Source organism: Apium graveolens, chromosome 5 (genome assembly GCF_009905375.1).
Source record: "Apium graveolens cultivar Ventura chromosome 5, ASM990537v1, whole genome shotgun sequence".
NCBI classification, from domain to species: Eukaryota; Viridiplantae; Streptophyta; class Magnoliopsida; order Apiales; family Apiaceae; genus Apium; species Apium graveolens.
This window is the reverse complement of record NC_133651.1, coordinates 180,270,547-180,283,902: the sequence shown is the minus strand read 5'-3', so window position 1 is coordinate 180,283,902 and position 13,356 is coordinate 180,270,547. Positions and strand designations below refer to the sequence as shown.

The window sequence follows — 13,356 nt, the reverse complement described above, 5'->3', positions numbered from 1 at the left end:
AGGTGGAGGCGAAAATATGATGGTAGTGGCTAAAAAGCTAAAAAGGCTCAAGTCTCGTCGGTTCGCCTTAACTTTGATGATGAAGAAGAGGACCTGGAAGATGATCAGAAGAAACCAACATTTTCTGACATTCAAACTGATCAGGAAAATCCCGATTGGGATACCGATGAGGAGGATTATCGCGAGTCTTAGGGGTCCCCCACGCGTAGCATCAGCGTGTTTGATAGGAAGGGGGAAAAGTTGAATAACAAGGACCTGCGTTATAAGCTGATGGAGACGCGAGATAGAGCTGAATGGCGAAAGCAAACAGAGAAGTCAGCCTCAAAGAGGTCTCAAAGAGAAAAAACAGTCTTTCGGGCTTCTCAGAGGGAGAAATCAGGTTCTCGGTCTCATACCCAGGATCGAATATCCCGTTCAGTGAAGACCCCGGTTGTGGAAGAGGAGGAGCGCAGTGCTAGCTCTCATCATAATTCTGTGATACCCTCCAGTGGGGATTCCACTGATAACTCAGATGCTGAGGGTAGTCTCTTCTCGGATGGGGAAGACAAGCAATATAAGGTGAAAGACTTGAGGGTAGCCCTGAGAAGGTTAAAGGCCGAAAAGCATGCACGCTCTAGTTTGACTGTTACATCCCCCTTTACCAGAAGAGTGAGAGACTCTCCTCTTCCGCGTTCTTACAGGGGGTAGGGGACTTAAAGTTCAGTGGAATCACAGACCCCGTGGAATATTTGAGCCGTTTTAACACGGAAATGGAGGTATACCAAATTAATGACTTGACTAAGTGCCGTCTACTGGCTGCTGCACTAAGGGATAACGCCCACCAGTGGTTTAAGAGGCTTTCGGCTAATTCAATTAGGTCTTGGAGGCAAATGAGCGAAATGTTCCTGTCCCAATTCCGGGCATCGGTAGCATACGCCCCACCTGCCAATACGCTGGCAAATATCAAGCAAAAGGATAATGAGACTTTGAAAGAGTACCTGAAGCATTTTAACGATGAAGTACCCAAAGTGAGGAAAGCCTCAGAAGAGACTTATTGATAGCCGGGGTTAAGCCATGAACGGATTTCTGGAAAGAACTTCAGCGGCGAGAGCCAAGGACTCTAGCAGCCTTCTATGCCAAGGCAGAGCCCCATAATGTGGTGGAGGAATCTCTGGCTAAACTCAAAAGGGAAAATAACCCAGGAGGCTCAGGAAATTGGGGTAAAAATAAAAGGAATAGGTCCTATAGCCCCAAAGGAAGGGGGTATGCTCGTAGAACCTCATATGGGACGACCCCGTATAGTGGAAACCAGACGGAGACATCAGAAAAGGATGATAAGAAAGCTCCAATTACGGTGAATACCGCTGGCTCTCAAAGGAGCGCAAGTTATAAATATCCCGCCAAAAGAGAGGCTGCTAGGTATACGGAGTATACCCCCTTAACGGCCCCAATAGGGCATATCTTTGAAGTTGGGGAAAAAAGTGGCATTTTCCGTAAACCAGCCCGAAATGGGCCGCCTGGAAGGAAGGATATGGCTCGATATTGTGCTTTCCATGATGCTAATGGACATGAGACGACGGAATGTCGTCACTTGAAGGACCACATAGAGGATCTGATCAGAAAAGGGTTTCTGATGGAATTTGTAGCTGAAGAAGCTAAAAGGTATAAAGATGCTAATACAGAAAAGGAAGGAGAAAAAGGAAACCCCGAGAGACCCGTAAGGGCCAAAAGCATCCATACTATCATCGGAGGTTCTTACATTGGGGGCTCAAGCCGAAATGCCATGAAGAGTTATGCTAACGAGGCAAGGGGGCCAATCCTCACTAATGTCTGTAATCTATCAGAGAGGCCTCCCAAGTATTTTAAGGGGGAATCAGCCGACGTAACCTTCAGAGAGGCAGACGCCCGACACGTGCATCACCCCCACAACGATGCCTTAGTCGTAAACGCTTTAATTGGAGGAGCTAATGTATACAGAATGTTGGTGGATAATGGGAGTTCCGTCAACATCCTAGCCTATAGCACTTACCAGAAAATGGGGCTAGTAGATAGTGAATTATTACCCTGCTATAATGATGTGTACGGATTTACTGGTCCCCCCGTCTTGGTGTTGGGGCGAATTAAATTGCCTGTTACTTTGGGGGAAGAGCCTCGGACAGCCACGCGAATTACCGAGTTTGTAGTGGTAAATGAAGATATCTCCTATAATGGGATTATTGGCAGACCCCTGCTAAGGGAAATGAGAATTATTACGTCTATTCATCACTTCTCTATAAAATTCCCTACCCCTAATGGAATTGGATGGGTAAAGGGCTGCCATGCAGACTCTAAGGATTTTTACAGTAGAGTTCTGCATATGGCTATGCGAGCAAGTAGGCATCTGTTTGATGGGGGTTCAAGTGAAGAGTGCTACCGATACTTGGAGCCGGCTAATAAGAAAAACAGAAATACCCCTCAAGAGTGGAAAGTGAAGTCAAAAAGGGAATCTTGTAATGCAATTATGATTGTGCAACATCCCGGTGAGGAGCCATACACGGATGTTGCCTCTTTTCAGGGGGTAGGTACCCATAAAGAAGTATTCTTGTTGGAGGCCCCGAAAATTGGGAAAATCGCAGAAGTTATAGAATCCCCGGTGGAGGGGGTAGTTGAAGAGGTCAATGACAGTGATTTTGAAAACCTTGATGCCAGTGATGTTTTACCCGAGAAAGAGGAAACTAAAGAGGCTCAACCTGGGGTGGAAATAGACCTTGATCCTCGAATTCCGGAATCGAGTGAAAAGGCAGGTGCAGCTGGAGACACCGTCTCAGTTATGGTAGATAATTTTGATCCGACAAAGGAACTCAAAATTGGAAAACAACTAAGTGCCGAATTGTAAATAGCCCTGACATCGTTCTTGAAGAAGAACCTGGATGTCTTTGCATGGAGTCATTCTGACATGATAGGGGTGGATCCTAAAGTCATGTGTCACCATCTGAATATTGACCCCGACAAGAGGGCTATAAGGCAGAAAAGAAGGGCTATGAGTGGAGAAAGGGCTTCGGCTCTGAAAGATGAAGTCGACCGACTATTGAAAGCCGGCCTAGTAAGGGAATCATTATACCCCATGTGGATGGCGAATCTTGTCTTGGTTAAGAAGCCTAATGGAAAATGGCGTACATGTGTGGACTTCACTGATTTGAATAAGGCCTGCCCAAAAGATAGCTTCCCATTGCCTCGTATTGATCAGCTAGTGGATTCAACGGCAGGTCACGCCCTTCTAAGCTTCATGGATGCGTACTCGGGGTATAACCAAATCCCTATGTATGAGCCCGACCAAGAACATACATCCTTCGTTACTGACAGAGGGCTATATTGTTATATTGGAATGCCCTTCGGTCTGGATAATGCTGGGGCTACATATCAAAGGCTAGTCAATATGATGTTTAAGAATCAAATTGGGAAAACCATGGAGGTATACGTGGACGATATGTTAGTAAAGTCGAAGATGATAAGGGATCATATAATACACCTTTCAGAGATGTTTGACATATTAAGACAATTCAGGATGAAGCTAAACCCCCAGAAGTGCGTATTCGGGGTAGAGTCGGGGAAATTCTTGGGATTCATAGTGAACCACAGGGGTATTGAGGCAAACCCCGCTAAAATCAAGGCGCTATTAGAAATGAGATCCCCTCAGAACATTCGAGAGGTGCAGAGCCTTACGGGGAGGATAGCGGCCTTAAACCGATTTGTCTCTAAGTGATCGGACAAATGCAAGGAGTTCTTCTCAGCTATAAAAAAGGAAAAGAACTTCGAGTGGACAGCCGAATGTGAAAAGGTCTTCACCAAAATCAAGGAACAGCTAGGGAATCCCCCATTGTTGTCTAAGCCCTTAGAGGGGGAAACCCTACTGCTGTACTTAGCTGTCTCAGACTATTCAATCAGTGCAGTATTGGTCCGGGAAGATGAGCAAGTGCAATACCCTGTCTATTACGTGAGCAAGAGACTATTGAACGCTGAGACCCGGTACACGAATATGGAAAAATTGGCCTATGCCCTAATTTTAGCCTCAAGGAAGTTGAGGCCGTATTTTCAAGCACATCGGGTGGAAGTCAGAACTTCATTTCCCCTAAGGAAGGTTATGCACAAACCTGAAGCTTCGGGAAGGATGATGAAATGGGCTGTCGAGCTGGGGCAATTTGATGTGGAGTATAAGCCCAGGACTGCTATTAAGGGGCAAGCTTTGGCCAATTTCTTCCTGGAATTCCCCTCTTCGCATGAAGTAAGTGGGAATGAATGCGCCACTGAATCAACACCTATGGAAATCCCCATGGAAAACTGCTCACCTTGGTGGACTTTATATGTTGATGGGGCTGTGAATGGGAATGGAGCAGGCTCGGGTATAGTGCTGGTTAGCCCTGAAGGGCATAAACTTCAAAGTTCTATTCACTTTGGCTTTAAGGCAACCAATAACGATGCTGAATACGAGGCACTAATAGCAGGATTAAAGCTGGCCCTCGAGATGAAGGTTGAGAATCTCAATGTGTTTAGTGATTCGATGCTAGTGGTTGGACATATCAAAGGAGGCTTTCAGGCTAGAGGCCCCCGTACTGACCTATATATGAGGCATGCACAAGAGCTGATGGGTAAATTCAAGGAAGTTAACCTGGAACAAATTCCCCGCACACAAAATGCGGATGCAGATGCCTTGGCCAAACTAGGATCTCAAAGGGAGGCTACACTGTTGGGAGTAATACCCCTGGAGATCCAAGAGCAGCATCTTTCAGGCTGAGGTCATGGGGGTAGAAGTCCAAAGGGAAGAGTCGTGAGTCACTCCCATTTTGGACTATATCACAAAAGTAACACTCCCTGTGGACAAAGATGAGGCTAGGAGGGTTAAGTACAGGGCAACAATGTATGTTATCTATAATGGAAATCTGTACAAAAGGGGTTTTAACAGGCCTCTTTTGAGGTGTGTAGCTGGAGACGAATGTGACTACATTATGCGGGAGGTACATGGGGGTATTTGCGGGAACCATGCTGGAGGAACTTCTCTTGCCCATAAGATATTGAGACAGGGATATTACTGGCCAACTCTACGGAAAGACGCTCATGAGTTCGCCCGCGCGTGTGATCGATGCTAAAGGTTTGCTAACCTAAATAGTAACCCTGCTGTACCTTTGAAGCAAATAACTATCCCTTGGCCCTTTGCTGTCTGGGGGATAGACCTGATTGGAGAATTACCTAAAGGAAAAGGTGGGGTAAAGTACACTGTAGTAGCCTTTGATTATTTTACCAAGTGGGTAGAGGCTGAGCCATTGGCTACAATTACGGCAGCCAAGCTGAAGGAATTCGTTTTTCGGGCCATTGTGTGCAGATTCGGGGTCCCTTATAAGTTGATCTCGGACAATGGGAAGCAATTCGACAGTAAAGAAATGTGAAAGCTTTGTGATGACTTAAAGATCCAGAAGGGTTTCTCTGCATTCTACCACCCTCAAAGCAATGGGCAAACTGAAGCGGTGAATAAGATAATCAAGCATACCCTCAAGGCCAAGTTAGAGGAGAAGAAGGGGTATTGGCCAGAAGAACTGCCCATGTTGTTATGGTCTTATAATACTAAACCCAGGACAACCACTGGAGAATCCCCATTCACTTTGGCTTACGGATGTGAGGCAATGGTTCCTGTGGAGATAGGCTCTGGGTCATTCAGGCGTGATAATTATAACCCCATGGATAATGAGGTTAATCATCGGCTGTATTTGGATCTTGTGGAAGAAGCATGGGCTACCTCCCAGCTGAAGCTAGCTGCCTACCAGCAAAGGACCCATAAGTACTTTGACAAGAAGGTTAGAGCCTGACTGTTGCAGGTTGGGGACCTCGTCCTAAGGAAGGTATTGCCCAACATGAGGGTTCCAGGACATGGAGCCTTCGGGGCAAATTGGGAAGGCCCGTATAAAATAAAAACTGTCTTGTGGGAAGGCACGTATCATCTGGAAAATTTGGACGGGAAATTGCTTCCACGGGCGTGGAATGCTGAACTCTTGAAGAAGTACTATCAGTAAACCAATCAAGGTAATTCTCTCATAGGCCTCTTTCAGGCTATAGGATAAATAAAGATAGCCCATTAGTTAGGGCTATTATGTTTTAGGGATTATTCATTTAGCTTATTAACCTGTTTCGGTAGACAGCCAGGAGGTAGTGCATGTACACCTTCGGGGGAAACACGTTCAGGAAAATTGCCTTAATAAATCATGACTTGTTTTTACGTTATCTACTTCTGGCATATAGACTATTATTTTTGTTTTTGAGCAATCATCGCAGTTAAGCCCATATGTTTAAAACAAATATAACATGATTACTTAGAATAAAATTGCTTTGAGGAATGCGAATGTTTTTTGATATGATAATTCCTGCTTTAGTTCTTCACCATAAAAATTATTGATGCTAAAGAACTCGGGGGGTAGTAGCATGCATATATGGGCATATACGTTTATCTTGTCTGACCTTGAAATGGGATAATTTTAAGCAAAATTGATAACTTGGAATAAAAGTGTATAGGCATATACATTTATTTTGAATAGCCTTGGAATAGGATGGCTACAAGGAAAATTAAAAATTTAATGTTTTATTGAAAATGGAATGCTATGAATGGATAAAAATGAATTTAACATGGATTATGTCGGAACGGATTCGGAGAACCTGGGGACACTAGGGCTATACGAATCTCGGATAATGGCTAAGGGCTGCATATGGCTTGGGAAAGCCGGGAATGCGTAAGACTCAAAATGAAGTAAGGATACTTCAAAACCTGTCTCTAACATGAAGTGGAATAACTTTAGGACCTGTTAATCAGGAAACACAAGGGCTAGTGGGAAAGCCCAGGGGATATATGGATACCTTGGAATTCTATAAAACAAATATAGATATATTGGTCACCCAGGAAATGGATAAGTGTGGAATACACTAAGGACGGACATGAGAATATTGTAATAGTGCATGTTATATGAAATCTAGTGAGACAGGTCATATACATGTTTAAGGCTCGGGGGTACGCAAGATGGAAAAATGATTGCACAATATTACCCCTGAAAGCTGAGCTTATTTATGGAGAATTATCCACAGGAAGAGTAAGGAATTTACTCATGGAAAGGTAAGGAATTTAACCATGGAAGGTAAGGAATTTACCCACAGAAAGGTAAGGAATTTACCTACGGAAAGGTAAGGAAATTACCCTCAAAATATACTACAAGAAATCATAACTTAATAAAAATTTGGAGTGATATCATATGGTGATAACAAAATCCTATTTATGGTCTACGGGCATAAGGTGCGGCTTAGGCTCGTTATGATAAGTGGAATATGTATTCCTACGGCAATATGCCTAGGGGATATACGGGAATAAGTATGGGTTATTAGCCCAGAATAATATAGCTAGGGTATGTGTAAAATTCTAACAGGTTGGTTATTTTAAGACTGATCTCAATGCATATATCACAAGTTGATATTAAACTACTAGGGAATACCCTAGAGTATGCATGGGAACACTTAAGGAAAGATGGCACATAATCTAATTATAGAAGCGACATAGAGTGGATCAAGTCGTTAAAAATTACAACCTGCGAGGCATTCAGAGGTGCCCGCACCCTCGTCTAGATGAAACCAAGTCTTGGCACAAAGGCCTGAGATAATGAAAATTAAGGAAACAATAAAATCCACCCCACATCGGGGTATTAAAGTTCATGGTCTAGCCAAGGAAAATATTAAAAAATACTAACCCTCATGGGTTGGAGTAGCTCCAGACGCGTCAGCAGCAGGGGAAGGCTCTTTTTCCTCGACGTCCTTTTCTGGAGATTCAACAGCTGGGGGGTCAATGACCAAAGGTTTCACGCTAAGGGTCCGCTCCACGATCTGGGTGTCTGAGGCTTCTTCACTAGCAGCCTTGATCACACCCTCGACGGGGTCAACCTTTGGAACATACCCCTCTTTGGCCTTCTGAGCCTTCACCTCTTCCAGAACTTCTGCGGCCTCTGTTCCTAGCTCAGCCCAGTGGATATCAGGGAATTTCTCATACGCTGTCTTCACACAGTCCTTAATACCATCCTCACGGCCAGTATTAAAGACCAGCTTTTCCCTAGCCACTCGAGCCTCACCAGATAGGCTCTCAACTTGAATACTTAAACTGTCAACCTGTTTGGATAAGCTTTTATTCTCTTTTTGACACACCTGTAGGGATTTGGATAGAGACCCATTTTCCTTCTTTAAACTAGCCTCAGACAACTTCAATTTGGTCACAATCTACTCAAGGCCTTTAACCTCGGTCTCTTTCCCTGACAAGCTGGTCTTAAGCTGTTTAATCTCTTCCCTTAGCTTCTTGTCGCTGCTAGCCACCTCCGCGATCTGCTCCCCAAACTTCATATCCAATAATTGAGCCTTTGCACTAGCCAGGGACCGGTCACGAGCAGCCTCCACCAACCTCAGCTTGTCCCACTCTGCTACAGCGATCTCTGGGATTTGATTCCCCACTATCTCAAAGAACTTCTACTTTTTTGGTGAACTGTGAGATGGGGGGTCTTCCAGAGAAGGCTTCAGCCTTTTTGCAGATCGGGAACCAGAGCTGGCAGGGAGATCGTCAGGAGGGCGAATACCCTTCTTGCTGGGAAGCCCGGAGGAGTGATCTTTTGAAACCTGGCGAGGGGGAGCATGTGACACGAGGGTAGCTCTCAAAGCAGCTTCATCCTTCACATCCTGTCCAAAAAGGTCATCATAGCTTGTGGGGTTCTTCACAAAAGACATGTCTGCAATGCAACATAAACACGTTAGCCATAATAGACAGGGAAATAAATGGCATGTAAAAGAGAAATGTGTTAAGAATGCATGTGGAGGGGGTACAGGAACATATATTTCTCAACAAGCATAAGAAATTAAGTAAAGAAAGGACTATATAAGAAAATGGTAGAGCCCCTTGGAAGAAGGGTCTCTCCAGCAAGAATGATACCTGGGTTAGGAGTCGCGTGCTCCTTGGGTAAACCAAAATTTAAATCACATAAATTTTCAGGGGTAAAAAGACCAGAATCATTCTTTAGGCCCTTATACTTCTCCAAAATACCCTGGGCTCTAGCTAATTCCTCTCCTTCCAAGGGAGATTGAACAGGCATATAGGGGGAGTCATTAAAGGTCGTACGATACGAGGGGCAATAATAACAATACAAAAACTGATTGGCCTAACCTGCCATCGTTTGTCTACAACCTGTCATGTACTTGCCATGATGAACATTTCACAAGGTAAGGTAGAAAAACCCACTAGACCTAGCCGATGGCTTTAACTAGTAGAAGTAGCCTAATCCATATGCTGTCAAGGCCTCAGAATACTTAGATCAGAATAATAGGTCTGATGTATTAATCTGATAGTAAAAGAGCCTTTATATAGGCTTGGTACAGGAATACAACACTCTCTATACAAATCTGCTAATTACTACAAGATATTCTATTCTTAACACACAAGAAATGAATCCCATGAATTTCAGGAAACTAATTGATTTGTTCCCACTAACATATCAATAATATCAATTACTGATTTATTTCTAGTTCTCCAACACTCCCCCTCAAGCTGGATGAAAGATGTCCTGCATACCCAGCTTGCTTATAAGTTTGTTAAATTGTCTTGTAGGAAGCCCTTTTGTAAGTATGTCAGCTACTTGTTCAGTAGTGCTGATGTATGGCATGCATATGAGTCCAGATTCAATTTTTTCCTTGATAAAATGCTTATCCACTTCTACATGCTTCGTTCTGTCATGAAGTACTTGGTTGTGAGCAATGGATACTGCTGCTTTATTATCACAGTACAACTTTATAGGCAGTGGATGAACAACTCTCAACTCTTCAAGCAACATTTTAATCCATAAAACTTCACACACACCATGAGCAACTGATCTGAATTCAGCCTCTGCACTACTCCTTGCTACTACATTTTGTTTTTTACTACGCCAAGTAACAAGATTTCCTCCAACAAACGTACAGTAACCTGATGTAGAACGTCTATCCACTAAACTTCCAGCCCATTCCGCGTCAGTATAAGCTTTCACTTGTAAATGACCATGTTTCCGAAACAATAAGCCTTTACCTGGTGATCCTTTTAAGTATCTGAGGATTCTATGAACAACATCAAAGTGTGTTTGTCCAGGAGCGTGCATAAACTGACTGACTAAACTCACCACAAAAGCTATATCTGGACGAGTATGAGACAAGTAGATTAATTTCCCAACCAATCTTTGATATCGTCCTTTATCTAGAATTTCTTCCTCTTTGGAGGGTAGTAACTTCAGGTTGGGTTCAAGAGGGGAGTCTGCTGGAGCACAACCTGTTATTCCCGTCTCATTAAGAAAATCAAGAACATATTTACGTTGGTTCACAAATATACCTTCTTTGGACCTTGCAAACTCCATTCCCAGGAAGTATTTAAGCATGCCTAAATCTTTAACCTCAAATTCAGCGGCCAATTTAACTTTAAGTTTGTTTAATTCTTCGCTGTCATTTCCTGTTAAAATTATGTCATCGACATACACAATTAAAATTGCTATCTTACCTTCTTTTCCATGTTTGTAAAACATAGTATGATCAGCTTGGCTTTGTGTATAACCACAACTCTTTACTGTTTTTCCAAACCTTCCGAACCAAACACGAGGAGATTGTTTGAGACCGTATATAGATTTTCTTAATCTACATACATTGTTTAAACCCATTTCTTTCTCAAACCCTGGTGGTAATTTCATGTATACCACTTCCTCTAACTCTCCGTTTAGAAACGCATTTTTTATATCTAGTTGATGTAGCGGCCAATCAAAATTTGCAGCCAAAGACAACAGAACTCTAATAGAATTTACCTTAGCTACAGGAGCGAACGTCTCCTGATAGTCAATTCCATGTGTATGAGTAAACCCTCGGGCCACTAGTTGAAAGAGATATGTCCTAAGTCCAATCATGTATGAGGATTTTGGAATAACTTTTATGTAATCTGTTTTGATTTCTTTGATATTAATAAAAGGCTTGTTTTGTTTTTATTGAGGGCTCTATCTATTTAAATGTTTAAATAAGATATACCACAGTTTAGAGTAAAGTTTTTTATGGATTGTGATGATCATAATAATGAGACCTAAAAGATGATAACTCTAAACTTAAATAGTTCCTGGTCGTAGGATTACTAACTGGTAATTAATAATCCGCAAAGATCGGTACATACTATGTTTGCTTCATTATGAAGGATGTCTGTTCTCATATACATTTGTGTGGTGACACGATAGCTAGTATGTAGGTGCTTATTATAGAATAAGTTCACTGAACATGACTCACACAGCTGAACAACTGATGGAGTTCACTCACGTATAGTGATAGTTGTACAAGTATCCTTAGACTTGAGGTCATCATAGTCATCTTTTGTACACTGAACTATGCTTTGGTTTAGTTCTTAGTCTCAAGGGACAATTATAAGGGCTTTACTGGGTATAGGAATTTGTACACAAAGATAGTGTATGATCAATAAAGGATCTACCCCTTCCAGTGTAGGAAGAGAATGTTCAATGTTGATCCACTTATGTTAGTTCAGGAATCTCTGGCCAGAGTGAATGAAATTAGAAAGGATTTTCTAATTTACATTAAATAGAACTAAGCATAGTGAATGGGAAAGCAAGTGATTAAATAAGATAGGCTTGACACAAGTTCCATGCCTTGTATTTAATTGTGACATTGCAGGGTAGAAGGAATTAATTGTACGGTAACGACTCACTGAATATGTTCTTGGTATTCTAAGCAGTGAATTCGTATTATCTGGATAGTCGCGATATGCTGAGAAGTATCCCTCACGATGTAGAATAAATATGATTAATTAATTAATCATAATTTAATGAATTAGAGAATTTATATAAATAATGATAAAATAGTTTTATTATTATTTATTTCTAATACCGGCACCATAAAAAAGAATGATTTAATGGCGGAGGAATTAATTAATAATGGCTGATAATTATTTATTTATGAAATAAATAATTAATTGGCAAATTTAATAATTGATTAAATGAGATTTAATTAATTATAAATTAATTAAGAAAAGGTTCTTAATATTATTAATTAAGAATTTAATTTTTGGAAATTAAATCAAGTGAGAGAATTATTTCTAAAGAGTTTAGAAAAAGGATTAATAATTAAAAGGTGTTTTAATTATTAGTGAGAATAATAAAGGGTTAATAATAATAATATTTTATGGAAAAATTTTCAGCTGAAAATTTTGCCTATAAATATACTATTATAAACCCTATTTTTGTCTCAACCAAAAAGATTTACAAAAATCCTAATTCTCTCCATCTCCTCCTCCTTCATTACATCGTTTTCTTGGTGGATACCGGTGGAGTGCTTCACACTTGAGTAGCAGCTGCTAAGGATCTCCGTTCATCGTTCTTGGATCGATATTAAAGACCTCCATCTTTCCATTAACGTAAAGGTTCTTAAGTTAAACATACTGAACTACGAATTAAATATTATTTTTCGCATGGATCCTGCGGAGGGTTTCGGTTTTTTTTAAGATTAAATTTACGTTTTCGCTGCGTTTATGTGCTAAAAACCCTTCACTAGTCTCGCCTTATACCTTTCTATGCTACCATCAGCCTTGCATTTTACGGTAAAAATCCATCTGCACCCAACTGATTTCTTACCTTTAGGCAAACTAACAGTGTCCCATGTACCACTTTTCCTAAGAGCATTCATCTCTTCCATCACTGCTGATTTCCAATTAAGATCATAAAGAGCTTCCTGAATATTTCTTGGAATAAACAAGTTTGAGATTTTTGAAGTATATGCTTTGTGGTTAGAAGAAAGTTTCGAATCTGAAACATATTTAGCCAAGGGATATTTAGTGCATGCACGAGTTCCTTTTCTAATGGCTATAGGAATATCAAGATCAGATGTTTCATGGTTATTAGGTAACACTGGAGCACATGGAGAATGAGAATTACCTGTGATAATTGGAGGTCCAGTTCCCTAAGGTTGAGATTGATCAGTGCTAAGAAAAGTTGGTTGCCCCTGATTTTGTGACTTTCTTCGAGTATAAACCAGAAGCATAGGATTAGGTCGTAGTGTTTCTCCCCCTGTTTCAGATGAAATAGTATTTGGCACTATAGTTCTAGTATTTTCCCTGTCATACATATTTTTTGTACCACTTTGTTCCTGATTTTTAAAAACAGATGACTCTTCTTGAGTGGAAACGATTAAGTTGGGTACTGAATTAGGAGAAACATTCAAAAAATTATCTTGCTCTTTCAACCCACTCTCCCCCTGAAATGAATTTTGAAAGTAAGGTTGCTTCTCATAGAAAGAAACATCCATACTTACATGAATCTTTCTAGTTTGAGG

The 13,356-nt window shown here is 41.4% G+C and overlaps 1 protein-coding gene across 1 annotated transcript; it reads left to right on the top strand.

Annotated features, from left to right (window-relative positions):
* Nucleotides 1–3,994: 3,994 nt before the first annotated feature.
* LOC141660495 (uncharacterized) lies at nt 3,995–4,750 on the top strand. The gene has a single exon (XM_074467481.1). It carries the CDS (start codon nt 3,995–3,997, stop codon nt 4,748–4,750), a length of 756 nt encoding a protein of 251 aa, XP_074323582.1.
* The last annotated feature ends 8,606 nt before the right edge of the window (nt 4,751–13,356 follow it).